This window comes from Staurois parvus, unplaced genomic scaffold, assembly GCF_062004578.1.
Source record: "Staurois parvus isolate SC_StPar_1 unplaced genomic scaffold, SC_StPar_1.0 ptg000169l, whole genome shotgun sequence".
Classification (NCBI taxonomy): Eukaryota; Metazoa; Chordata; class Amphibia; order Anura; family Ranidae; genus Staurois; species Staurois parvus.
In genome coordinates, this window is record NW_028317965.1 from 7,415,266 (window position 1) to 7,441,662 (window position 26,397).

Consider the following 26,397-nt stretch of genomic DNA (forward strand, 5'->3'; position numbering starts at 1 on the left):
ATCCAAAAAAAGTGCCCTGCAAAACGTGGAAGTCACGTTTTTTCCTACAAGTTCCGTGATGCTTTGCCGGCACCGTCCTATCAGCGGGAGGGTAGAGGCGGAGGGGCGGGGTTTGGTGACAGCTGAGTGTGCGGAGCCGGCTCAGTGCTGCTAGGGGCGGCCGGCTGTTATCATGTGGGTGTTCGGCTACGGCTCGCTGATCTGGAAGGTGGACTTTCCCTACGAGGAGAAGCTGGTGGGCTACATCACCTGCTACAGCCGGAGGTTCTGGCAGGGCAGCACCGACCACCGGGGGGTCCCCGGGAAGGTGAGATTTGTGTGTGTCTGGGTTTCTGCCCCTCCTCCTCCCATCAATGAAGATCAATGATCTTCTGTTAGAGGACTTTTCCTTTAAATGTATCTGTTATTCTTAAAGGGGACATGCACCCGAGGAACTGTCCCAAAGAGCAACAATTCCGGAACTCCGGCTCAGCCGCCGTTCGTGAGACCACCCCACGGCCCCAGTGATGGCCTTTAGAAGACCACCCAACAGCCCCAGTGATGGCTTTTAGAAGACCACCCAACGGCCCCAGTGATGGTCTTTAAAAGACCACCCAACGGCTCCAGTGATGGCCATTATGAGAATCTCTGTGGCTCGGTTCTGGCCGTTACAAGAACTTCTGTGGCCCAAGTGACAGCCATTACAAGAACTTCTGTGGTCCCAGGTTGTTGTAGTATCTTGTGCTACAGCTACAGTTCTTGTAATGGGCATCACTGGAATCATAGAGCTTCTTCTAATGGACATAACTGGGGTCGTAGACCTTCTTGTAATGAGCATAACTGGGGTCGTAGACCTTCTTGTAATGAGCATGACTGGGGTCGTAGACCTTCTTGTAATGAGCATGACTGGGGTCATACACCTTGTAATGCGTATGACTGGGATTGTAGACCTTCTTGTAATGGGCATGACTGGGGTCGTACACCTTCTTGTAATGGGCATGACTGGGGTCGTACACCTTATTGTAATGGGCATGACCGGGGTCGTAGACCTTCTTGTAATGGGCATGACCGGGGTCGTAGACCTTCTTGTAATGGGCATGACCGGGGTCGTAGACCTTCTTGTAATGGGCATGACCGGGGTCGTAGACCTTCTTGTAATGGGCATGACCGGGGTCGTAGACCTTCTTGTAATGGGCATGACCGGGGTCGTAGACCTTCTTGTAATGGGCATGACCGGGGTCGTAGACCTTCTTGTAATGGGCATGACCGGGGCCGTAGACCTTCTTGTAATGGGCATGACCGGGGCCGTAGACCTTCTTGTAATGGGCATGACCGGGGCCGTAGACCTTCTTGTAATGGGCATGACCGGGGCCGTAGACCTTCTTGTAATGGGCATGACCGGGGCCGTAGACTTTGTAATGATCATGACCGGGGCCGTAGACCTTCTTGTAATGATCATGACCGGGGCCGTAGACCTTCTTGTAATGATCATGACCGGGGCCGTAGACCTTCTTGTAATGATCATGACCGGGGCCGTAGACCTTCTTGTAATGATCATGACCGGGGCCGTAGACCTTCTTGTAATGATCATGACCGGGGCCGTAGACCTTCTTGTAATGATCATGACCGGGGCCGTAGACCTTCTTGTAATGATCATGACCGGGGCCGTAGACCATCTTGTAATGATCATGACCGGGGCCGTAGACCATCTTGTAATGATCATGACCGGGGCCGTAGACCATCTTGTAATGATCATGACCGGGGCCGTAGACCATCTTGTAATGATCATGACCGGGGCCGTAGACCATCTTGTAATGGGCATGACCGGGGCCGTAGACCCTATTGTAATGGGCATGACCGGGGCCGTAGACCCTATTGTAATGGGCATGACCGGGGCCGTAGACCCTATTGTAATGGGCATGACCGGGGCCGTAGACCCTATTGTAATGGGCATGACCGGGGCCGTAGACCCTATTGTAATGGGCATGACCGGGGCCGTAGACCCTATTGTAATGGGCATGACCGGGGCCGTAGAGCTTTTTGTAATGGGCATGACTGGGGACATGCAGGTTCTTGTAATGGGCATCACTGGGGTCGTAGAAGTTCTTGTAATGGGCATCACAACCTAAGTGATGGCCATTACGTGAACCTCTGTGGCTTGGTTCTGGCCATTAGGAGAACTTGCACAACTCCAGTGATGGCCATTAGGAGAACCTCCACGGCTCCTCAGATGACCATTGCAAGTGCCTTCATGGCTCTGTTGATGGCCATTGCAAGAGCCTTCACAGCTCCGGTGATGGCCAATACAGGACATGTGGCATGCCGTAGAGGGTGTTGTCACATCTTGTGCTATCAAAGTTCTTGAGCCATGTCCACTATGACCATTTTTTCACAAGCCCCCTGCTGCTTGCCACAATTCTTGTAATGGACATCACTGGAGTCATAGAGGTTCTTGAAATGGGCATCGCTGGAGTCGTAGAGGTTCCTGTAATGAGAACCGCTTAGGTTGTAGAAGTTCTTGTAATGGGCATAACTGGGGTTGTAGAGCTTTTTATAATGGACATCACTGGGGTCATAGAGATTCTTGTCATTGGCATAGCTGCGGTCGTAGAGGATTTTGTAATGGGTATCGCTGGGTTAGTAGAGGTCCTTGCAATGGGCATCACTGGGGTCAAACAGGTTCTTGCAATGGGCATCACTGGGGTCATAGAGGTTCTTGTAATGGGCATCACTGGAGTCGTAGAGGTTCTTGCAATGGGCATCAATGGAGTCATAGAGGTTCTTGTAATGGGCATCAATGGAGTCATAGAGGTTCTTGTAATGGGCATCAATGGAGTCATAGAGGTTCTTGTAATGGGCATCACTGGAGTCATAGAGGTTCTTGAAATGTTAATAACTGGGGTTGTAGAGCTTCTTATAATAGACATCACTGCGGTTGTAGAGATTCTTGTCTTGGGCATTACTGGGGTCATAGAGGTTTTTGTAATGGGAATCACTGGGGTAGTAGAGGTCCTTGTAATGGGCATCACTGGGGTTGTAGAGATTCTTGCAGTAGGCATCACTGGGGTTGTAGAGATTCTTGCAGTAGGCATCACTGGGGTTGTAGAGGTTCTTGCAATAGGCATCACTGGGGTTGTAGAGGTTCTTGCAATAGGCATCACTGGGGTTGTAGAGGTTCTTGCAGTAGGCATCACTGGGGTTGTAGAGGTTCTTGCAATAGGCATCACTGGGGTTGTAGAGGTTCTTGCAGTAGGCATCACTGGGGTTGTAGAGGTTCTTGCAATAGGCATCACTGGGGTTGTAGAGGTTCTTGCAGTAGGCATCACTGGGGTTGTAGAGGTTCTTGCAATAGGCATCACTGGGGTTGTAGAGGTTCTTGCAGTAGGCATCACTGGGGTTGTAGAGGTTCTTGCAATAGGCATCACTGGGGTTGTAGATGTTCTTGCAGTAGGCATCACTGGGGTTGTAGAGGTGTTTTATGGGCCTTCACCAGGAAGATGAAGGTTTTCACATCCAGCATGGACACTCCTAAATCTTCCTTTTTTGTTCACAGGCCTGAGGTTGCTAGGAGGAGGAGACCAATAGTTAGACCTTAGATTCCAGTGAAGCAAAGAAACAGAAAGTATAGATATCTTTGTATCACCTTAAAACTGTTGAAGTGACAAGTTTGAGCCACGAAGTGTCTGGTAAAAAAAAGTAACCTGATCTTCATTAAATACGATGACTCCAATCCATCTCTAGACACATCACACTAGATGTCCCAACAGGTGCCTCAACCATTCGAATCACTGACAGGTTTTTACTTTTTCTCAAATGATAAAAATGTCATATTCTTCTAGATCTGATGTTCCATTAATTGCTCCTTCATAAAGTAAATGCCTCTCTGACAGTCTCTGGCTTCGTACTTCCGTGTTTCTTACCTGGATCAAGCATGTAGTCGGGGTCAGACTGAGGGCAGAGCTCCTGATCGGCACGTTTGTTCTTTGGGTTAAACAATACTGTTAGACAACTTCAGGTTTTTCAAAAATAAAATCTGCCCAATAGATGGTAAAATTAAAATTGTAGATTACGCTGTAACCAACTCTATAGCGATGCCTCCCAGAGACACCCAATGTGGTTCAACCCATTTTCTTTGTGCACAGAACATCGAAGACGCACCTTTTTGAGGTGTGTCATCATGCCCGCTTCAGCACCACTCTGTCCATTTACAAGACCATTTTCATGTGTTTTTATGTTTGTTTTTAGCACGATTTTTAATGTGTAATGATGCGCATTTTAGGCCTCCCACACAATGGACATTTTGCAAACTCTCGTAGAAGTCTCTCCTCTAGGCAGCAAAATTTTGGCAGAAAAAAATGCTTGACGCTTGTAAATGTGTGTAATGCGTTTAGATGCATCATGCTCTTGGGTATTTATTTCATTGGCCAGAATAATAATTTATTCTGCCTACTGAAATGAATTAACACTCCAAGCTCTAAATGCAATTTGATTTTATTATCATCCAATCAATGTGCGATTTTGATCAAAACAATTGGAATAGCTGTAACTTCCTTTCTGATCGATTTAAACTCAACCAGCCACAGCAGATAATTGATCATTTTTCATCAATCGGCAGCATTGAGATGCTGCAACTGTGAATTTTAATCAGTCAGATTATGAGTTTGCATGATGGAAACAGAGATACGAATTAATAAAATTTGATTACTTCTCCCAACGGTCAATCGAAATCCACTTCCCCATGTGTGGCATATCAGTCTATCGATTTCAGTTATTCCTATCAGGGGAGATCAATTTGCAAAAAGAAATCGATAATTTATTGAATAATATATGGCCAGGAGCAGATGCACGCTAACTATTGAGAAGGTCTACTAGGCTATGATTGACCTGGCTGATCATACATTAGTGGACCTTCTCAGTAGACTAGTAGGCCTTCTCAATAGGTAGCACACATCTGCTCCTGGATAGTCACGTACCAGAAGACCTGGGCCTTCCATGATCTTCTCCCTATATCAACCACTGGGTAGTGTGAGCTTGGAAAACCCAGCACAAGAGCACAATATCTGTGGAAATGATTTCCAAACTTTGGCAAATGTAAGTCCTTATGCTCACTGGACATTTTTACAGCTGATGTTTTTGGCTTTTGGCGATTTTTTTTTTTTTTGTGTTTTTTTCCTACAGCCAGTAAACTCCCCAGCATGTTATTCTATGTGTCAATGAACACACAGGCTTTAATCAGCTTGTTTGGGTGTAAAAAAAAAAAAAACAGCTGGTGGGTTTTTAGAGAAGTTTTTTTAGCTGCAAAAACCCTCTAACACAGAAAAACAGCAAACTGGCGTTTTTGTGCATTTTTTGAGCAAAAAAGTTTTTGTGTGTGTAAAAAAAAAAAAAAAAAAGAAAACAACTATTGAACGCAAAAGCGACTAAACACTAATGCAAAAAAGCGGAAAAACTTGAGATTTTAACGTGACTTTTTATACAGCTAACGCTACTGGCGTTTTTAACACGCCCTGTGTGCATGAGGACTAAATATCAGCCTCTGTACTCAACAGGGTCATAGTGACTTTTGTTGGGATGACCCTGGCTGCTCTTTGATGTTCTATGGGCTCTATGCTTCCTGCACCTGGCCACATTGTGGCTGTTTGTGACCCGTGCAGGGGCGGACTGACCATTTGGAAACTGGGGCACTGCCCGAGGGCCCGGGGTCAGTAGGGGGCCCCATGAGATGCCCCTGGTACCTTTTTCATAGGCTTTTTTGAGTTTGGGCAAGGACACAGGGGCGCCATGATCCCCTATTGCCTGGGGGCCCCATGAGTTGTCATTCCGCCCCTGGACCCATACCTCTATGTGAGGGACACCAGTGATCAAAGCTGGTCATAGACCACAAGATCTAAATGACTAGTTCTGGTTATCGTGGAGGTGAGTGCTACTATAGTTGTAATTGTCCTTCTAGACTTGGGATTCATTTGGGGGCTATGAAAGGATTGTTTTCTGCAGATAAATTAGCACTCTAATTATTTGAATCTGCACATATCCTAGGAAGGTAGTGCAATTAAACCATACAGGTAGGGTCAAACGTTTTGGAGCATTTGCTATTGTTGTCATTGTCTGTGACAATCTGAGCTTTCGTTGCCTGACTGTATTGTTGCTATGTGTCATCCAAGGGCTTGTTCAGATCTTTGGCACAAGGGAGCGCACATTTGTGTGTCCCGCTGAGCACCCTCCAAGCAACAGTACAGACGAGTCTACTGATCTGAGTGCTTAGGTTACACTTCACTGTACTTGCTGCCGTGTTTAAAAAATGGCTGCCCTCTGAATTGCATGTGATAGGATGACAATACAGGAAGACAATTGGGAAGCAGAGACACGGCGTTGTCACCTTGTACCAGGAAGTGCCTGAACAAAAACTTAAATGGCAAGATCACTCATTTATTTTGATGAGAGCTGCTGATTTTAAAAATATTGAAAATTACTTTTAAAATTAACTTAGAATGCTGATGCTCTTGAGTTTTTAATGTATGTGTACTGCCAGGAGGGGAGCTGGGTTATGGTGAAGGATACTGCCAGGAGGGGAGCTAAGCTATGGTAAAGGATACTGCCAGGAGGGGAGCTAAGCTATGGTGAAGGATACTGCCAGGAGGGGAGCTAAGCTATGGTGAAGGATACTGCCAGGAGGGGAGCTAAGCTATGGTGAAGGATACTGCCAGGAGGGAAGCTGGACTATAGTGAGGGATGCTACCAGGAGGAGAGCTGGGCTATGGTGAGGGATACTGCTGGGAGGGGAGCTGGGCTATGGTGAAGGATACTGTTGGGAGGGGAGCTGGGCTATGGTGAAGGATACTGCTGGGAGGGGAGCTGGGCTATGGTGAGGGATACTGCTGGGAGGGAAGCTGGGCTATGGTGAGGCATACTGCCGGGAGGGAAGCTGGGCTATGGTGAGGCATACTGCCGGGAGGGAAGCTGGGCTATGGTGAGGCATACTGCCGGGAGGGAAGCTGGGCTATGGTGAGGGATACTGCCGGGAGGGAAGCTGGGCTATGGTGAGGGATACTGCCGGGAGGGAAGCTGGGCTATGGTGAGGGATACTGCCGGGAGGGAAGCTGGGCTATGGTGAGGGATACTGCCGGGAGGGAAGCTGGGCTATGGTGAGGGATACTGCCGGGAGGGAAGCTGGGCTATGGTGAGGGATACTGCCGGGAGGGAAGCTGGGCTATGGTGAGGGATACTGCCGGGAGGGAAGCTGGGCTATGGTGAGGGATACTGCCGGGAGGGAAGCTGGGCTATGGTGAGGCATACTGCCGGGAGGGAAGCTGGGCTATGGTGAGGGATACTGCCGGGAGGGAAGCTGGGCTATGGTGAGGGATACTGCCGGGAGGGAAGCTGGGCTATGGTGAGGGATACTGCCGGGAGGGAAGCTGGGCTATGGTGAGGGATACTGCCGGGAGGGAAGCTGGGCTATGGTGAGGGATACTGCCGGGAGGGAAGCTGGGCTATGGTGAGGGATACTGCCGGGAGGGAAGCTGGGCTATGGTGAGGGATACTGCCGGGAGGGAACGGTTTGTGAGACCTAATTGAGGATTTAGCTCCCCTCCCAGCAGGATACATCTCCATAGCTCCGCTTTTCCCCTGGCGGTATCCCTCACCACAGCCCTGCTCCCCTTCCGTAGACCTGGCAGAGATGTGCAGCATGTCTGTGCATGCCCTGGATGTCTATTAAAGATGGTGGCATAGGAGGAGTGCAGCAAAAGGGGAACTTTGGCTTCATGCAAAACAATGCATGGTCTAGCAAGCATGAGTTTTGGTTAGGCAGGGTTTCTGTTGGTTCTTGGTTTCAAGTTCTTTAATGAAGAATCCAGGTGTGAATTTTTTTACATAGTTATATTAGACCAGCTTGGAGCACTGTTACTATGTATATACCTGGGGCGGACTGACCATTTGGGAACTCGGGCACCGCCCGAGGGCCCAGGGTCAGTAGGGGGCCCCATGAGATACCCCTGGTACCTTTTTCATAGGCTTGTTTGGGCAAGGACACAGGGGCCCCATGATCCCCTATTGCCCGGGGGCCCCATGAGTTGTCAGTCCGCCCCTGGTATATACCATACCCATGAAAGCTGGAAATCACTGTAGTAGGCACCACTTTTCCAGAGATCTCCACTTGCTTCTGAGTCCCCCAATACATTCTGAACAGGAGGTTGACTAGTGGGCAAAGACTCCATTCAGAGATGCTTTGCATTTTCTCTATGAATGTAAGACAATGTTTTGCATTCATTGAGAAAATGAAAGGGATTCTCTGGTGCACGTGCCCAGCGGCCAACCTCTCGTGTTCAGAAAGCAGCAGAGCAGCCACTAAGTATGGAACTCTGAAACTAGTGGAGATCAATGGAGTGGCTGGAAGGACCCCATGGGTATGGTATAGGCATAGTTGCAATGGACCAAGGTAACGATGTATACAATGTGTTCCCGGAGTTCAGCTTGAAGGTAAAGTTATGTACTTGTGGATGTCATGTTTGACGGAATAATGAAGATGCCAATAATTTAGCATACAGTATACACTCTGCACATTTCTCTGAGACAGAGCTGTATAAACTGTGAAATCACCGTGACTGGATGACTAATACAGGGTCAAATGTTATTACTCTTCAAGGTTGTGTTCTATTGATGGCAGACTTGGGATGATTCAGCAAAATGGTTCCTTAAAATAGAAATACAGGTTGCTGCTGGATTATGCTCATCCAATATTTACTATAGGAATCCATGACGTTTGAGCTATACAAAACCTAAATGTATTTTGTGTGGACATCTGCAAAGTTCACACTGGCTTTGTTAGCCGGCGTTACGGAAGTGTTTTTAATGCTCCTCAAACTCCTGTGAAAATTCTACACATGGCAGCACACAGCTCTGTTCACACTGAAGCGTTAGGGTCGCAAAAGTAGCCTCATGTGGAGTCAGGAGGAGTTGAAGCCTCCCATTCAAGTCTATTGTGACGCTCCTCAAACAAAGAACAAAAAAGGGAGCACTCTCATCGTGCATGACCGTGGAACACCACATGTTTATTGTGTAATCAAATAGATGTATACTCACAAACCAAAGGATAATGAAAGCAGTGTGAATAGTCCGCAATGGCAGTCAATACAATGCTGTGCCCCAATTGGAGATAATCTGACGCGTTTCGGGAGACGAACCCCCTTCCTCAGAGCTGAAGTTTGTACCTGCTGGTCCAAAACTTATATGCCAAAAAATGCTAAAGAGGTCAAATAGTCCTTTTGTGAGTATACATCAATTTGATTACACAATAAACACGTGGTGTTCTACGGTAACGCACGATGAGAGTGCGCCCTTTTTTGTTCCTTAGTACCCAGATTTCCCAATCTTTGAAGGGCTGCACCTCTTTGTTTGCCATTTTGAATTCCTTTAAGTCTGCATGAAGATCTGAGCTCTGGTTTCGTTTGTTTGTCTTTGGACGCTCCTCAAACGCCTGGCAGGCATTTTTGGGGCATTTGCAAGGCGGTTGCGAGGCGTTTGCGGAGCGATAATACCATTAACTTCATTATAGGCGTTTGTGGTGCGGTTTTAACGCTTGGAAAACTCCTATCAAACGCCTCTAAAACGCACATAGGGCATTTGGGGAGCATTTGAGGAACGTAAAAAGCGCTTCCCAAAAGCCTGTCTAACACCTGTCAAACGCTATAGGGGCATTGGCAAGAGTTAGAAATTAGTCAAGTGTGAACGCCCCCTAAGGCTGGTCATTGATAGAAATTTGTGTTCGCAACAGTGACTGGCAGGGCCCATCTTCTCATCCCTGAATATTCATTACCGTCAAATGTGATCTGATTGTCCAGTCTCCTTTAGCTCTACCATCAGCTATGTAGTGTAAGGGCCTATGTGTTTTCATACAAATACAATGTATTGCTAGGTTTGTCCTCATATTACAAAGTTTTGGTAAGTCTACATAAGACAATCTTTGTACAGTCTGATGGTATATTGTATGAGCAGCTAAACACAACTTGTTCGGACCATAGAAGTGAAGCTCACATACAATCTTTGTACAATCAAATTTCGATTTAGCTATACTAGGTAATATGAGGACCTACCTAAACTAACCATTCAACCTTTATTCAGTCAGGCAGGCTTTTGCACTACATAGTCGCTGTCAAATCCAAAGCAGGGGTGGTCAACCTGAAAATAATAGAGGGTCTCAAGTGTGACCCCCCCAGGGATGCTGTTAGATACCACAGGGTCTTGTTGACCAACCTGGCAGCCCCCCTGAAAAAAAAAAAAAAAAAAACAGTTTACTATGCTTCAGTTGTCAATGTGACATATTTACCGGACCCTTACCCCACTCTCCATCCTGAAGGATCCTATTGTTTGCCTCCAGCTGCCGATGTTAAGGAGAGGAGGGAAGCCAGCAGCACTGTGGGGGTGGGGGCACATGGGGCCCTGGGTAGTGGGGGGGGATGTATGATGCACAGGGAGGGTGATGAGTGCAGTGGGGAGCAATTACTGGAACCGATACCCTGTATGGCTCTCTGCAGCAGCTGAGGAGCAGGAGTAGAAGCAACCATTCAGTTGCTGCAGAGAGAGCCATATAGGGGATAAGTTCCAGTAATTGCCCCCCCCCCCTCCCCCCGCCATGACAATCACCCTCTCTGCCCACATCCAATTCACCCAGCTGCTTGGGCCCCTACAGGAGGAATAGTGGTGCCCCCTTATCCACGATCCTGGGGGCAATAACAGTGCGCTTTTTCTTTTGTGCTGAGGTGCATTACAGCTCAGTCAAAATGAACATGCAGTATCACCCCGCGACTTTTTAAAATTGGTGTCCTGCTGCATTTTTTTGCAGTGGCTTGCAAAATGCACCAAAGAGCAAGTTGGAGTACAATAATCAGTAGATGCAATAAAAACTCTGGGCATTGGTGTCAGATGGTCAGAGAGCACTCATTATTGGTGTTACTGCATGCAATAAAACTCCCTGCCGACACCAGCGGCGGACGCAGCGAGAACTCCCCCCGCCGCTGGTGTCGGCGGACGCAGCGAGAACTCCCCCCGCCGCTGGTGTCGGCGGACGCAGCGAGAACTCCCCCCGCCGCTGGTGTCGGCGGACGCAGCGAGAACTCCCCCCGCCGCTGGTGTCGGCGGACGCAGCGAGAACTCCCCCCGCCGCTGGTGTCGGCGGACGCAGCGAGAACTCCCCCCGCCGCTGGTGTCGGCGGACGCAGCGAGAACTCCCCCCGCCGCTGGTGTCGGCGGATGCAATGCAGCTTTTTTTTTACTGTTGGCTAATAATATATACAATTTTTATATATACTGTATACATTTATATACATTTTTAAGCCTGGGTTCACATATATGCAATGCAGTTTGCGGTGCGATTTTGATGACCAGATGTGGTGCAGGCGCAATCTTGATGTGAATTGTTAAAATGTATTAGGCTGGAAATAATCACACCTGCACCGCACTGAAAATTGCACTGCAGGTATAGCACACAAACGGCATAAAAAAAAATGCCGCACTAGTTTATTAGGTGGAATCTCTGCTCATATGATTTATATTTTATTTGATAGTATTGAATACCATTAGTGAATAATATGGGTGCGTTGGCTCACCGCGGTGCTCTGCTTTTACAGACTACAGTTGAATATTTTTGTGTTTTGTCATGTAATGTGTTCTCACTCACCGGCCCCCATTGAACTCTGCAGAGTATCTGCTTCTGTCGTGCGTTACAGCGATGTGTTTTGAACAGTCTGTGACCATGATATGAATGCTGTATGTAAACAATGGGCTGCAGAACCCTCCAGTGCCTAACGCATCACTGCAATATGTGTGGAGCTTTTCTGTTTTCCCTGTTTGTTAAATGTACTTACTGCAACAGTCCATTTATTCCAGTGTCCTTGTACCGAGTGTGAACATTTTACAGGAGAAGTTTGAGGTTTGCGGAAAAAAAAAATAAAATAAACATACTCACCTATATATGCTGCAGCTGTCCCATGTCAGCTCGAAGACCAAGAACTGAGTGATCGTGTGACCGCTGATCGCTCAGTTCGCCGTACTAGAGTTGGGGGACAGCTGGAGCATACAGGTAAGTACTGTATATATGTTGTTGAGGGGTTTGTTTTTTTTTTTTTTTGTTTTTTTTTTTACAAACCCCAAACTTCTCTTTTCTAAATGTTCACACTCAGTACAAGGACACTAGAATGAATGGACTGTTGCAGTGACTGCCGGTGACCGTTCTCCACTTTCAGCCCTCAGCCATGTCCTGAGAGGCAGAGCCAGCTGTCAGGCAGCTGGGTGGATCCTGACAATATGGTCAAGATCCTCCCAGAGCCTGGAGCAGCTCTGCAATAGTCTGCTATAAGCTGACTCTGGGTCACTGGGGTGCAAAAGTATGTGCACTCCTGTGACCCAGAAGAGAAGTATGGCCAAAAAAAGCTTTGACTTTACTTTTTCTAAACGCTTTGTTAAAATGGTTGTTAAGGCTCATATTTTTTTTATATATAACTTTCTGTACATGAAGGTAAAAAAACCTTCTGTGTGCTGCCCCCCCCCCCTTCCCCCAATACTTACCTGAGACTGATCACAATCCAGCGATATGCATGAGAGCCTTGGGTCTTTCTCTCTTTATTGGCTAAGACAGCAGCGGGAGACATTGTCTCCACAGCCAGTGAACCAATGAGGAGAGCATGGGCACACAGAGCAGCGGCTCTCGAGCAAGCCTGCTCAGGTGCCCCTATAGCAAGCTGCTTGCTGTGGGGGCACTTAGCAGGAGGGAGGGGCCAGGAGTGCTTGTCCGTTTGTCAGGCGGACCCAACCGGACCACCCATTGTTCTCTAAGGGGAGGCGGATGTAAATGGACATGTGTCTATTTTTATACCCGCCTGCATCTGATCCAATCCATTCCACCAAAATCAGGCAGATGGGGATACATTCACAGGCAGTCCCTTTACATCCGACCGCCCATAAAGAACAGTGGGCTATGTCTGGACACGGACCTGCCATCCACCTGCTCAGTGGGGATTAGCAAACCGATCCCCTGCTGAGCAGGCAGATTCGCTTGGTGGAGGCCCCGTGTGAAAAGGGCCTTAGTAAAAAGTTTATAATATTGAAAAGTGCAGCTCTTGTAAATAATCAATTCTGCAAATCCTTAAAATATTATATATACCAGAAATAATCAAAAAATATATAAAAACTATAGAAAATAATATAAAAAAAGTCCACCAGAAAAAAAGTATAAATTCAGTGTCGTGCTGAAAGACAATTGTATGGAAGAAAATAGGTCCTTCAAAATTTACACCAAATGAGGATAATAGAAGGATCGCTCCACCAAACCACCATGGTGTATGTGGATTCACCTAATCAATGGTCATAATATTTGATAAAGGAATGGTTAATGTGACAGACAGGAAAAAAAATTACAAAGAGTCTACCCCTTGTCTACTTTCAAATAAATTAAAAAAAATGTCATGAGAAGCACTTCAATAACCTTTAATTTTTGCCTTTTTTTCTTTTTTGCAGCCTGGAAGAGTGGTCACACTTGTGGAAGATCCAGAGGTAAACATTCTTGCTTTGCTTTGCTTTCTTTGCTCTGCTTGGCCATCTATCCTTCCACTCCCCTAGATTTTGTACTCTCTGTTTTTGAAATAGGGCTGCAGACGTCTATAGACTTACATGCTCTGCCTTGGCCTAGGTAGATTAGTGGTTTATATGTCAGGAATAAAGCATCTGTGAGAATATGCAGCAGCCTTCGGCCCGAAACGGGCTGTAAAAATGCTCATTTATGTGGTGAGGCGCTGTGTATAATTTCTAGGTCACTTTCTTTCACCTTATTGTAAGAAAGTCATTTATTTATGAAGTTATGACTTATACCAACTGATAAGAAATGCAAACAAGAGCAAGGGCTGTAAAAACGCCCAGTTATATGGCGGGTAGTTGTAAAGAAAAATTTGGAAAGCTTATTTGACATCTTTGTAAATAACTATACTAATGACGGTATGATTTGTAAATATAAATTAATGATATGACATATTGCTATATGAAACTATATATATACTATATGAAAGTAGCAGTTTTCAAATTAAAAATATTTCCAGAGGTAAACATTCTTGTTTATACCGGTGTGGGCAGTGGTTCCTCCTGCTTGGTGCTATGTCACTACTGACTAATTGGCCCATTACTATTATTATACAGGATTTATATAGCGCTAACAGTTTGCTCAGCGCTTTACAATATAACCGGAGACAATACAGCAACGATACAGTTCAATACAAGAGGGTTAGTAGGGCCTGATCCTTGGAGCTTACAGTCTAGGATTACTATAATGGAATGTCTCTATGGTCCTTAGAAAGGTGTGGGGGGCAGGAAGGGTCAGGCAACCTCCATTGCTACAAGGAAGCCTCCTCTTTTTTCAGCTATCATTATGTAAAAAAAATTTGGTGTAATGTACAGTAATGATTGTCATTTCCATCTAGAGGCTGAGGTGCACTTAATTATGAAAGTTAACTTACTTTTTGTTTAACCGCATGCCGCCCAGCCACTGTACATATACGGCGGCAGGGCGGCACTCACAGACAAAACCACGTTTTAAGACATGTGTTTTGTAAACAAATAGGGGGCACGCGCGAGGCGCGCCGCCGCCCTATTTGTCCCGCGGATCACCGCCGCAGATGTCAGTCGCCGGGTCAGCCGCTCGTTAGCGGCTATGTTCCGGCGATCGGCGGCAAACAGTGACAGAGAGCACAGCTGCAGTAGATGTGCTGTCTGTCACTTCCCTGTCAGCTCGAGGATGAGCTGATCAAGAAAGAAGAGTTTCTCTTTCTCGATCAGCCTTGTCCCGCCCAGTACACACCCCCGCCCCCTAGTAAAACCCTCCCCTCACTCCTATAACCCTTCCCTGCAAAATAAAGTTAACCCCTTCCTCCCCATTGCCATTAGTACGGTGCCAGTTTTTTTTTTTTTTTTGCACTGATCACTGTATTAGTGTTTTTGGGGATGTCAGTGACCCCAAGTCAGTACCCCCCAATGTCAATGTCCGCCGCAGTCCCGCCATAAGTCGCTGGTCGCTGCCATAAGTCCCTGATCGCTGCCATAATTCGCTGATCGCCGCCATTATTAGGGCTCGTTCACACTAGGCTGTTTTGCCAACGCTTGCCAAACGCCCCTATAGCTTTTGGCAAGCGTTGGTCCGGCGTTTGCGGAGCGTTATTAACGCTCCGCAAACGCCGCATGCGCGGTTTAGCGGCGGTTGCTAGGCGTTTGCCGAGCGTTAATAACGCCCCACAAACGCCTTTAATGCAGTTTGAGTGGTGTTACCGCTCCGCAAACGCCCCGCAACCGCGTCGCAACCGCACCGCAAACGCCGGCCGGGCGTTTGCGGAGCGGCACCATAGACGAGAATAGGAGGCTTCAAAGCCTCCTGACTCGTCCAGAGGCGTCCGTTTTGCCGCGACGCAACGCGACGCAAACGCTCCCGTTAGAACAGCACCATGTGCTGTAATGTGCAGAATTGGCAGAGGCGTTTGGGAAGCGGTAAAAAAACGCCTCTGCTTCCCAAACGCCTCTCTGCCGCCTGCACACAAGGCTAGTGTGAACGTAGCCTTAGTATAAAAAAAACCCTAAAAATCCCAGTATCTTTCCCGCCATTTGTAAACACTATAACATTCACGTAAACCAATTAATTTACACGTATTGGGTTTTTTTTTAGCAAAGACATGTCGCAGAATGCATTTTGGCAGAAATGTATGACTAAATTTGATTTTTGCATTTTTTTTTTACTGGACATGTTTTATAGCAAAAAGTCCAAAATATTGTTTTTTTTTTTCCTCAAAATTGTCAGCCTTTTTTTTTTTATAGCACAAAAAATAAAGACCGCACAGGCGATCAAATACCACCAAAAGAAAGCTCAATTTGTGTGGAAAAAAAGGATGTAAATTTCATTTATGTACCGTATTGCATGACCGCGCAATTGTCCGTTAAACTAGCGCAGCGCTGTATAGCAGAAAAATGGCGTAAATTGCAGTATTTATACCATAGTTTGTAGACTCTATAACTTCCACACAAAGCAATCAATATACACTCATTGGGATTTTTTTTACCAAAAACATGGAGCAGAATACATTTTGGCCTAAATTTATAACCAACTTTGAGTTTACTATATATTTTTTATAGCTGAAAGTAAAAAATATTGTTTTTCTTCAAAATTTTTGGCCTTTTTATGTTTATAGCGTGAAAAATAAAAAGCGCACAGATGATCAAATACCACCGAAAGAAAGCTCTATTTGTGTGGAAAAAAGGACGTAAATTTCGTTTGGGTGCAGCATTGCATGACTGCGCAATTATCAGTTGAATTAGTGCAGCACCGAGTAGCAAAAAGAGGCCTGGTCATTAAGGGGGGTAAATCCTCCGGAGGTTACGTGGTTAATGATATTTGTGTAATAATTAATTCAGGTGCTACAAATTTTGTGCCGGCTTCCCACTGTGCATGCCGAGTCACACTGTGCATTGTGGATGGACCTGCAGCCTTCTGGGACCTATGACCGGTCCCAGAAGGCTGCAGGCAAAGGGGGGGGTCGTATGAGGGGGAGTTTCTGTGCGGATCACGTAGGTGATCTGAGCTGATGTGGAAGCAGGTACCTATCAAAATGCGGTACCTGTTCCCCAGAAAACCATGCCCCCAATAGTAAAGAGGAAGGGGGAGGAGGCGGAAAAGCAGAATTTCCCATTTTGGGTGATGTTCCACTTCAGTAATTATGGTTTAAAAAAAGTGTTAATGTTTGTTCTGTGTAATAAAATCAGTTTATTAAAATTGATGGTTTGCAAACTTAAAAATGTATTGGGAGTAATTTCCTGGGGGGGCGGGGGGTATTTAAATGTCACGACTACCTAGGGGCCTCCACAGAGTTTAATTACACTTATATGGTATTTATGGTATTTTTTTTTTTTCCTTGGACCATGAAGGTCTCCTACAGACCTGTACATCCCATACGGCTGGAACCATCCTTCGATTGTACTTATTTATGCATGGGGACTAAATATAACTGAAGGCAGATGTCTAATCTTACAATAAAAGATTTTTCATTTGAGAACATATATATTGGGACAAGACAGACCAAAAATATTACTAATGCTAATAAATATTATTTTACAAGGGGTGTTCAAGTCAAACTGGAAATTTTGAGTTTACATTGTAAAAGGACAAATTTCAAGGAGTGGAAACTGCATTTATTTTTCTACATACTCCCCTGCTACATTTATACACTTATCCCAGCGTTTAACTAATGCCTGGAAAGCTTTGGCATAGAAAGATTTGTCAGTACTTCTGAGCCATCCAAGGACAGCCGGCTTCACTTCATCATCATTGTGTTCACCGTTCACACAGAAAGATTAGCCTCTTGTGCAATTTCACGCAGGTTATGCGTCGATTATCCAGGATCAGGCATTCCACACGCTCATTGTTCACAGCAATGACTGCTGTGGACTGGGAACCACCACAGCTGGGAATTGTCAATGACGGACATTCAGCCATCTTGAAAAGTTTACACCATTCATATGTCTTACTGTGGCTGAGTGTCTCATCACTGTATTGTGCTTGAAGTATTTATTATTATTATTATTATACAGGATTTATATAGCGCCAATAGTTTGCTCAGCACTTTACAGTATAAAGGGAGACAATACAGCAACAATACAGTTCAATACAAGAGGGAAAGGTGGGCCCTGCTCCTTGGAGCTTACAATCTAGGTATTTTGTAGATAGATGCAGGTTTCACGCCTTCGTTCACAAGAAACTTCATCACCACACGCTGTTCCATGCACGCACTAACACTGTTGTTTGCCATCTTGATTAACCATCTCTGGACTGACCTGTGACATGTGCACCACCTATCACTAATAGGACATACATGCCACTTACTACTGCTTGTAGTACCGCCACGCTAGCATCCCTTTTTATACCTGTAAACTTAAAAGTGCTGATTTCACTTGAACCCCCTTGTAATATAAACATTTATTATATAAATAATATTCAAAAAAGAATTATATTCCATAATCGCCAAAATCCGCACGTTCCTAACCCCAGAAACCACTAAACAGCTCATCCACTCCCTCATCATATCACGACTCGACTACTGCAACTCCCTCCTCACTGGCCTGCCTCGCCGCTGGCTATCCCCGCTTCAGTCGATCCTGAATACGGCTGCCAGACTCATTCACTTTTCCAACCACTCCGTTTCCGCCACCACCCTCTGCTAATCCCTCCACTGGCTTCCGACTGCGCAACGGATCAAATTCAAAATCCTAACACTGACGTACAAAGCTGTCCATCATACTGCCCTGAACTACATCACCGACCTAATATCCAAGTACCGCCCAACACGCACACTCCGCTCCTCACAAGACCTCCTTCTCTCTAGTTCCCTGGTCTCCTCCTCCCATGTCCACCTCCAGGACTTCTCCAGGGTGTCACCCATCCTCTGGAACTCCCTGCCCCAACCCATCAGATTATCACCTACTCTCCTCTCCTTTAGGCGCACCCTGAAAACCCATCTCTTCAGGAAAGCCTACCCCACCCCCTGCTAACTTGCCGACCTCCTCCACTCTTCCTACCACTCCATCCCCCACAGCTATCTCCTCCTGTGCCACCATCCCCTCCCTCCTAGATTGTAAGCTCCAAGGAGCAGGGCCCTCGATCCCCTCATGTTTTGCATTGTATTGTTCTGTCACATGTTCTGTCACCCTTTGTAATGTACAGCGCCGAGCGAACTATTGGCGCTTTATAAATACATAATAATAATAAGATTACTGCTTCTAAATTAATTAATTGATGGTTTCACTGTTCCGCATTATATTAAGAAAAGGGAAGCATTCTATTTATTTATATATTTTCAGATCATTTCAGAGTGACCTTTTCTAACTGGACCTGCAGTCGGTAATGAAATCCCCAGGCTGATTGCAGGATAAATGCAGCTGGAATGTGGCTGGGTCATGTTGGTGGTTGGTAAACACAAGCACATGCAGTGTAGGGTCATTGTTGTTTTCACTGGTTGTTCTGTCACTTTCTGTGTGCTTTACACTTCATTAAAGTTGTCCTTATCAGACCATTATCCCTTCTATGTCCAGTGTGTTTTCTGTGTGTCTGTTTATTCAGATATTAAGCCCTGATTGTCACTACAAGAGACAGATTTCGACAATGCCTTCCTTTTGTTTTGCCGCTTGACTTTGGAATTATTTAGAATTATTACCACATCAACTAACTTAATCATTTATGAGTACATTTACCTTCAGATTTAAATGGAGAAGCTGTCGTACAAAAGCACAATGCAATGGAGATCTCTATAAATCTGAGGATCTCAGGATTATTGAAAACAGGGTCCAGTATTTGTTTTTTAAACCTTCCATTCCCCCAAAAAATATTCACACAATAAAGTAGAGGAAAGCAAAGTACAATCGTTGGCCACTTTATTAGGTTCAATTGTTTGGCTGATTAGCAATTTGTGTTACCGATCACATGGCACTTGAGGTGATTGTAGCCGTATTAGTGCATTTGCGACAGAAACAATTGAGTACTGTCCGTGATACTTTTTTTATTTGCACTAACATACAATTTTGAGGACAAGCTTTTGGGGAGTGTCCCCGTCTTCAAGGTCCAAGCAGTACTATCAATATTAACCATTTCAATACCGTGCAAGTTTACACCTTCCTGCCCAGGCCATTTTTCAGGTTTCAGCGCTCTCACACTTTGAATGACAATTGCGCGGTCATACAACACTGTACCCAAACTAAAATTTTATAATTTTCTTCACACAACTAGAGCTTTCTTTTGGTGGTATTTAATCACCGCTGGGGTTTTTATTTTTTGCTAAATTAACAAAAAAAGACCAAAAATCTTGAAAAAAAAAACACATTTTTCTTTGTTTCTGTTATAAAAGTTTACAAATAAATAATTGTTCTTCATATATTTAGGCCGAGATGTATTCTGCTACATGTCTTTGGTGAAAATAACCCAAATTAGGATGTATTATTTAGTTTGTAGGAAAGTTATAGAGTTCACAAACTATGGTATAGATCTGAATATTGATCAATCCTGAAGTACTGACAGCCAATCTAATTTCTTGAGGTCCAAGAATGTCAGAACAGTACAGATATCCCCCAAATGACCCCTTTTTGCAAAGTAGACAGTCCGACGTACTTCATAAGAGGCATGGCGAGTTTTTTGAAGTTGTATTTTTTTTGTCATAATTTTTCGGAAAATGAAAAAATTAAAAAAAATTATTTTCACTATTTTTTTTTTTTTTACATACTGTCACCAGTGCAGTACAGCGTCATCATATAACTGGCATGGCGGTGAACAGGGACACTGACTGGTGACAGTATGAAAAAAAAAAATATATATATATATTTTTATTTTTTATTTATTTTTTATTATTTTTAATTTTTTATTACATTTTTTTTTTTCATATTTTACTATGACCAAAGTAGTACAATGTTACCATAGTAACAGTGTACTACTTTGGGGAAGTGATCAGTATTTTTTTTTTTTTTTTTTTTACACAATTTGCTTATAGCAAAGAATTACTTTGCTATAAGCAAGCATTTACCTGAATGAAATCGATTCATTCAGCTTTTTTTTTCTTTTTTCTTTTTTTTTGCTTAGCTGTGATTTGGTCACAGCTAATCACATGACATGTGCATGTGATTAGCTGTGACCATTCACAGCTAGGCACTAGTATACAATGGATGGCATGAATGAAGCCATCCATTGTATACAACTGTCATGTGACCTGCTGTGATTGGTCACAGCAGGTCACATGGTACCAGCAACGGGAGCCGGTACTCGGATCTGTCATCGGCCGTGTCCGAGGTACACGGCCGGTGACAGATCGCGCTGCTGCGCCGCTCTGCATTAGCGCAAACTGCGCATGTGCAAGGCAAATGGCGTGCACCCGGAATGCAGCAACACTTTTGAAGCCGCCAAACGGCCATTGGCCGGGTGGCTAATGGTTAATATAGCAATAATATCAAGATAGTACTGCTTGGACCTTGAAGAAGGGGACATTCCCCGAAAGCTTGTCCTCAAAATTGTATGTTAGTGCAAATAAAAAAAGTATCACGGACAGTACTCAATTGTTTCGATCACATGGCAGCACCTCAATACATTTAGACATGTACATGTGGTGAAGACAACTCGCTGAAGTTCAAACCGAGCATCAAAATGGGGAAGAAAAGGTATTTAATTGACTTTGAACGTGGCATGGTTGTTAGTGCCAGATGGGCTGGTCTGAGTAAAGCCCTGGCCAGAAGTTTTGAGAATGACACAAATATTAATTTACCTGTAAGGAAACATGTGCAGTCATCCATTGCTTTGCACAAAAAGGGATTCACAGGCAAGGATATTGCTGCTTCTAAGATTGCACCTAATCAACCATTTATCGGATCATCAAGAACTTTAAGGAGAGAGGTTCAGTTGTTGTGAAGAAGGCTTCAGGGCGCCCAAGAAAGTCCAGCAAGCGCCAGAAACGTCTCCTAAAGTTGATTCAGCTGTGGGATCGGGGCACCACCAGTGCAAAGCTTGTTTAGGAATGACAGCAGGCAGGTGTGAGGGCATCTGCTTGCACATTGAGGAGAGGACTTATGGGGGATGGCCTGGTGTCAAGAAAGGCAGCAAAGAAGCCACTTCTCTCCAGGAAAAACATCAGGGACAGACTGATATTCTGCAAAAGGTACAGGGATTGGACTGCTGAGGCCTGGGGTAAAGTCATTTTTTCTGATGAATCCCATTTCTGATTGTTTGGGGCATCTGGAAAAAACCTTGTCCAGAGAAGAAAAGGTGAGTGCTACGATCAGTCCTGTGTCATGCCAACAGTAAAGCATCCTGGGACTATTCAGGTGTGGGGTTGCCTTTCATCCAAGGGAGTGGGCTCACTCACAACTTTGTCTAAGAATACAGCCATGAATAAAGAATGGTACAAAAATAACCCCCAATCCATTATGGAGCACCTTGCCAGCACTTAGTGATAACTAAGTGGCTTGGGGAACAAAACATCAAAATTCTGGGTCCATGGCCAGGAAACTCCCCAGACCCGAAACCCATTGAGAACTTGTGGTCAATCTTGTGGCGGGTGAATGAAAAAACCCTCCACAAATTCTGACAAACTCCAAGCATTGATTTATGCAAGAATGAACTGTCATCAGTCAGGATGTGGCTCAGATGTTGATTGACTGCATGCCAAGGTGACTTGCAAAGGTCTTGAAAAAGAAGGGTCAGCACTGCCAATATTGACTCTTTCCATAAACGTAATGTAATTGTCAATTAAAAGCCTTTGAAACTTATGAAATTATTGTAATTATACTTCAGTATACCATAGTAACATCTGACAAAAAAAAAATCTGAAAAAAAACTGAAGCAGCAGACTTTGTGAAAATTAATATTTGTGTCATTCTGAAAACTTTTGGCCAGGGCTGTCTTTTAAAAACTGCTGATCTACTGGGATTTCATGCACAACCATCTCTAGGGTTTACATAGGATGGTCTGAAAAAGAGAAAATATCCAGTGAGCAGCAGTTGTGTGACAAAAATTCCTTGTTGATGTCAGAGGAGAATTGGCAGACTGGTTCAAGATGATAGAAAGGCAACAGTAACTCATGTTATGATGGACCAAAATCCTTGAGGAATGTTTCCAACACCTTGTTGAATCTATGCCATGAAGAATTAAGGCAGTTCTGAAGGCAAAAGGGGGTCCAACCAGGTACTAGCAAGGTAGACCTAATAAAGTGGCCGGTGTATGTATTGAAATGCTAAAGGGCTCTGGGTGGGGCTGGGTGTCACTTTTGGAAGGGAGTTCTGAGGGGGGTTAGTAGACTGCAAGGGCACTGTTGAAAACTGGAGGGCACTGTGGGAAGTTGGGGCTGGGGGCACTGTAAGAGCTGAGAGCATTTATGGGGCTTCGGGTTACTGAGGGACGTTGAGGGGTACTATGCGCAATTATAGGAGGTTGAAGGCAACTGGCTGGAGGCCATGGCTCAGTGGTTGAGAACCTAACAATCTAGAAACAGAACATAGTTACATAGTTAGTCTGGCTGAAAAAAGACAAAAGTCCATCCAGTTCAACCATTAAAAAAAAAAGTTATAATCCTACACATACAGTTGATCCAGAGGAAGGAAAAAAAAAACCCAGCAAAGCGTGATCCAATTTGCTTCTGCAGGGAAAAAATGCCTTCCTGATCCCCCAAGAGGCAATCGGATATTCCCTGGATCAACTTTACCTGTAAATGTTATATCCAGTTGTATTCATAAGATTGTGTGTAATGGTAGGTTTGCTTTATTTTGTTGAGAAATCACTTTTATCAAACACCCCCTAACATTTCTGGCTGTGGCCATCTTGAATAAGGGCAGATGAATCATGTAGCATCTAATTCCTGGAATCCATCTGCCCTTAGTGCAAGCAGGAGGGTGTGCTTGGCTGAGAGAGCTCCTCATCCAAAATATGAATTGAAATGCAGGAGAGCTGTGGGTGGGGCTGGGTATCACTTTTGGAAGGTGTTCCGCGGGGGGGTTAGGGGGCTCTGCAGCAGACTTGGTCATGTTTGGGATGAGGTTTCTGGAAAGGGGCTGGGGTCTCTCCAGGAGGCTGGGGGCTTTGCAGAGGCACTGTTGAAGACTGGAGGGCACTGTGAGGGCTAAGGACATTCACATGGCTTGGGGTCACTGTGGAAAAGTTGAGGGGTACTATGGGCAATTATGGGAGGTCATAAGAACTGGAAGGGTAGGGAATCTGCAACTGGCTGGAGACCATGCCTCGGTGGGGGGGAGAGAGAGATACTTTATTTTGTGGAGAAATCCCTTTGTAAAACCCCCCAGTAGCATTTCTGACTGTAGATGTCTTGGGTAAGGGCAGATGATTCATGTAGCTTTTAATACCTGGAATCCATCTGTCTTTGGCTCAGGCATGCAAAATGTTTGCTTAGAGGAGAGAGCCCCTAAAATAAAAAAATGTAAATGAAGATTCCTGAGATCTATTACATCATTTTGGCCAGGGCCATAAACCAGAAAGTAACTAAAGAAATTTAGGAAAAAAAGTTTAACAACGTGAGCTCCCAAAAGTTTTGCCACCTTCATGACCAGGGTGTTTTTTTTTGCTATTCGGCACTGCGCTACTTTAACTTACAAATGCACGGTTGTGCAACACTACCCAATTGAAATTTATATCATTTTGTTTACACAAATAGAGGTTTCTTTTGGTGGTATTTTGATCATCACTTTTTTTTTTTTAATTATTATTATGTAAACCGAATAAGACCGCAAATGTTAGGGGGAAAAAAACTATATTTTCTAGGTTTAACTTTCTGTTATGAAACTTATCCAATTAAAAAAATCTAATTTTTTTTCATAAATTTAGGCCAAAAAAAAAAGTTTATACTAATTGATTTGTGCAAAATGTATAGCATCTCCAAGCAATGGTGTGTGTATATATACTGGAATTTACACAGCTATAGACACTATACTGGTGATTGCGGTGCGGTGATCAGCAACTTATAGTGAGACTGTGATAGTGTGGTAGGCAATCTGGTGCTAGCTATGAGATACACTGACTGACATCAACAGTGACACTAATACAGTGATCAGTGCTAATGCTGTACACTGTACTAATGACACTGACTGGGAAGGGGTTGACATCAAGGGGTTAATTGTGTGCCTTTGTAATATGTGCTTTCACTTTACTGTATGGCTGTTTATTCTCTCTGCTTTGCAGGGAGAATAAACAGTCAGATCACTGTTTCCTATACACAGAGCTCTGTTGATTGAAAGAGTCTAGTCCCACCCTAAGTGGTTCCCAAACACACTGCAAGCAGGCAATGCCTCCACTAAGAGTTTTGAGAGTTTAACCTCATCTCATATGCAGGTAAATGGTTTAATAGGTCTAAATCGGGAACAAAAAAAACTGTTCCTCCCATAAACCAGTAGAAGGTCTGAGATTCCTATACACAGCATCTCTGAGCTCCAGAAGGCAGGGGGCGGGGATCTGACACAATCTACACAACATACAGCAGGGAGTTGAGTGTGACCTGTGACCTGAGTGGTGAGAAAGGGCACCCCCATGTGTATTCAGTCTCATAAGGAAACATACACAGCTGAGGCTGTCAATCAGCTGGGAGGGGCTTCCCCCAAAATTTTGTAGTAACAGGATAACCTGTCAGAAGTGACTAATGCAGACAGCAGAGGGAGAGGAGACAGAAATCACACGAGGTGCTCTGGATTGATGCAAGCACACAGTATAGAAGGGATATGCTTTATTCATTTTTCATTAGATTGTAAGCCCCTTGAGGGTTAGAGACTGATGTGAATGTACTATATATATATATATATATATATATATATATATGTAAAGTGCTGCGTAAATTGACGGAGCGATATAAGTACGTGAAATAAATAAATGAAATAAATTTCGGAGGTTTACAACCACTTTAAGGAGCACTTTTTAATGATGTTGATTACGTGTAGCCACCAGGGGCGGACTGAAAACTCATGGGGCCCCCGGGCAATAGGAGATCATGGAGCCCCTGTGTCCTTGCCCAAACTTAAAAACGCCTATGAAAAAGGTACCAGGGGCATCTCATGGGGCCCCCTACTGACCCCGGGCTCTCGGGCAGTGCTCGAGTTTCCACATGGTCAGTCCACCCCTGGTAGCCACTGAGAGGTCTACTTTAACATTATATTTTCTTCTTAACAGGGCTGTGTCTGGGGAGTTGCTTACAGGCTGCCAGAGGGAAAGGAGGAAGAAGTCAAAGCGTACCTGGATTTCCGAGAGAAGGGCGGCTACAGGACTACTACTGTTGTCTTTTACCCCAAAGATCCTTCCATAAAACCGTTCAATGTTCTTCTCTATATCGGAACCTGTGATAATCCCAACTACCTGGGCCCCGCTCCCTTAGAAGACATCGCGGAGCAGATTCTCTATGCTGTCGGCCCCAGCGGAAAAAACACGGAATACCTGTTTGAACTCGCCAATTCGCTCAGGGACCTTGTACCAGAAGATGCAGACGAGCATCTCTTCTCCTTAGAAAAGCTGGTGAAAGAACTTTTAGAGAGACACCAAAATATTAATTGTATATAATGGGGATCATTGTATAGAAACCTTTCACAAGCTAGGTACTGTTGTATATATCGGGTTTTGAAGTGTCTGAAATATGTTGATTCAGACCTGCCCCAAAAACCACTGCTTGACCATGAAAGATTCTCATGGCTAGGGCTTACAGGCAGTTCTCATTTTAGACACGGAGGGATACGTTCTTAAGGTGTATCTAGCTTTATTTATGCTGAGAAATAGTTATTGATCTATTTATTATATGAAAATAGTATTTTTTTCTTTCCTCGGCTGTTTTAAAAACTAGTATGTGAGACCACATATTAAATGGTGGAGCATCTTTTACCTACAAA

General features: G+C 44.7%; 1 protein-coding gene across 1 annotated transcript; it reads left to right on the forward strand.

Moving 5' to 3' along the window:
- Positions 1-113: 113 nt before the first annotated feature.
- CHAC2 (ChaC glutathione specific gamma-glutamylcyclotransferase 2) lies at positions 114-26,397 on the forward strand. Its single transcript, XM_089676465.1, has 3 exons — positions 114-307; positions 13,486-13,521; positions 25,691-26,397. Exons 1-3 carry the CDS (start codon positions 173-175, stop codon positions 26,072-26,074), a joined length of 555 nt encoding a protein of 184 aa, XP_089532591.1. The 5' UTR covers positions 114-172; the 3' UTR covers positions 26,075-26,397.

Bases quoted from the DNA above. Each gene is read 5' to 3' on its own strand.
- CHAC2 (XM_089676465.1), top strand. From the start codon at position 173: ATGTGGGTGTTCGGCTACGGCTCGCTGATCTGGAAGGTGGACTTTCCC. The intron at 308-13,485 runs GTGAGATTTGTG...TCTTTTTTGCAG, and splicing joins ACCGGGGGGTCCCCGGGAAG to CCTGGAAGAGTGGTCACACT. The intron at 13,522-25,690 runs GTAAACATTCTT...TCTTCTTAACAG, and splicing joins CACTTGTGGAAGATCCAGAG to GGCTGTGTCTGGGGAGTTGC.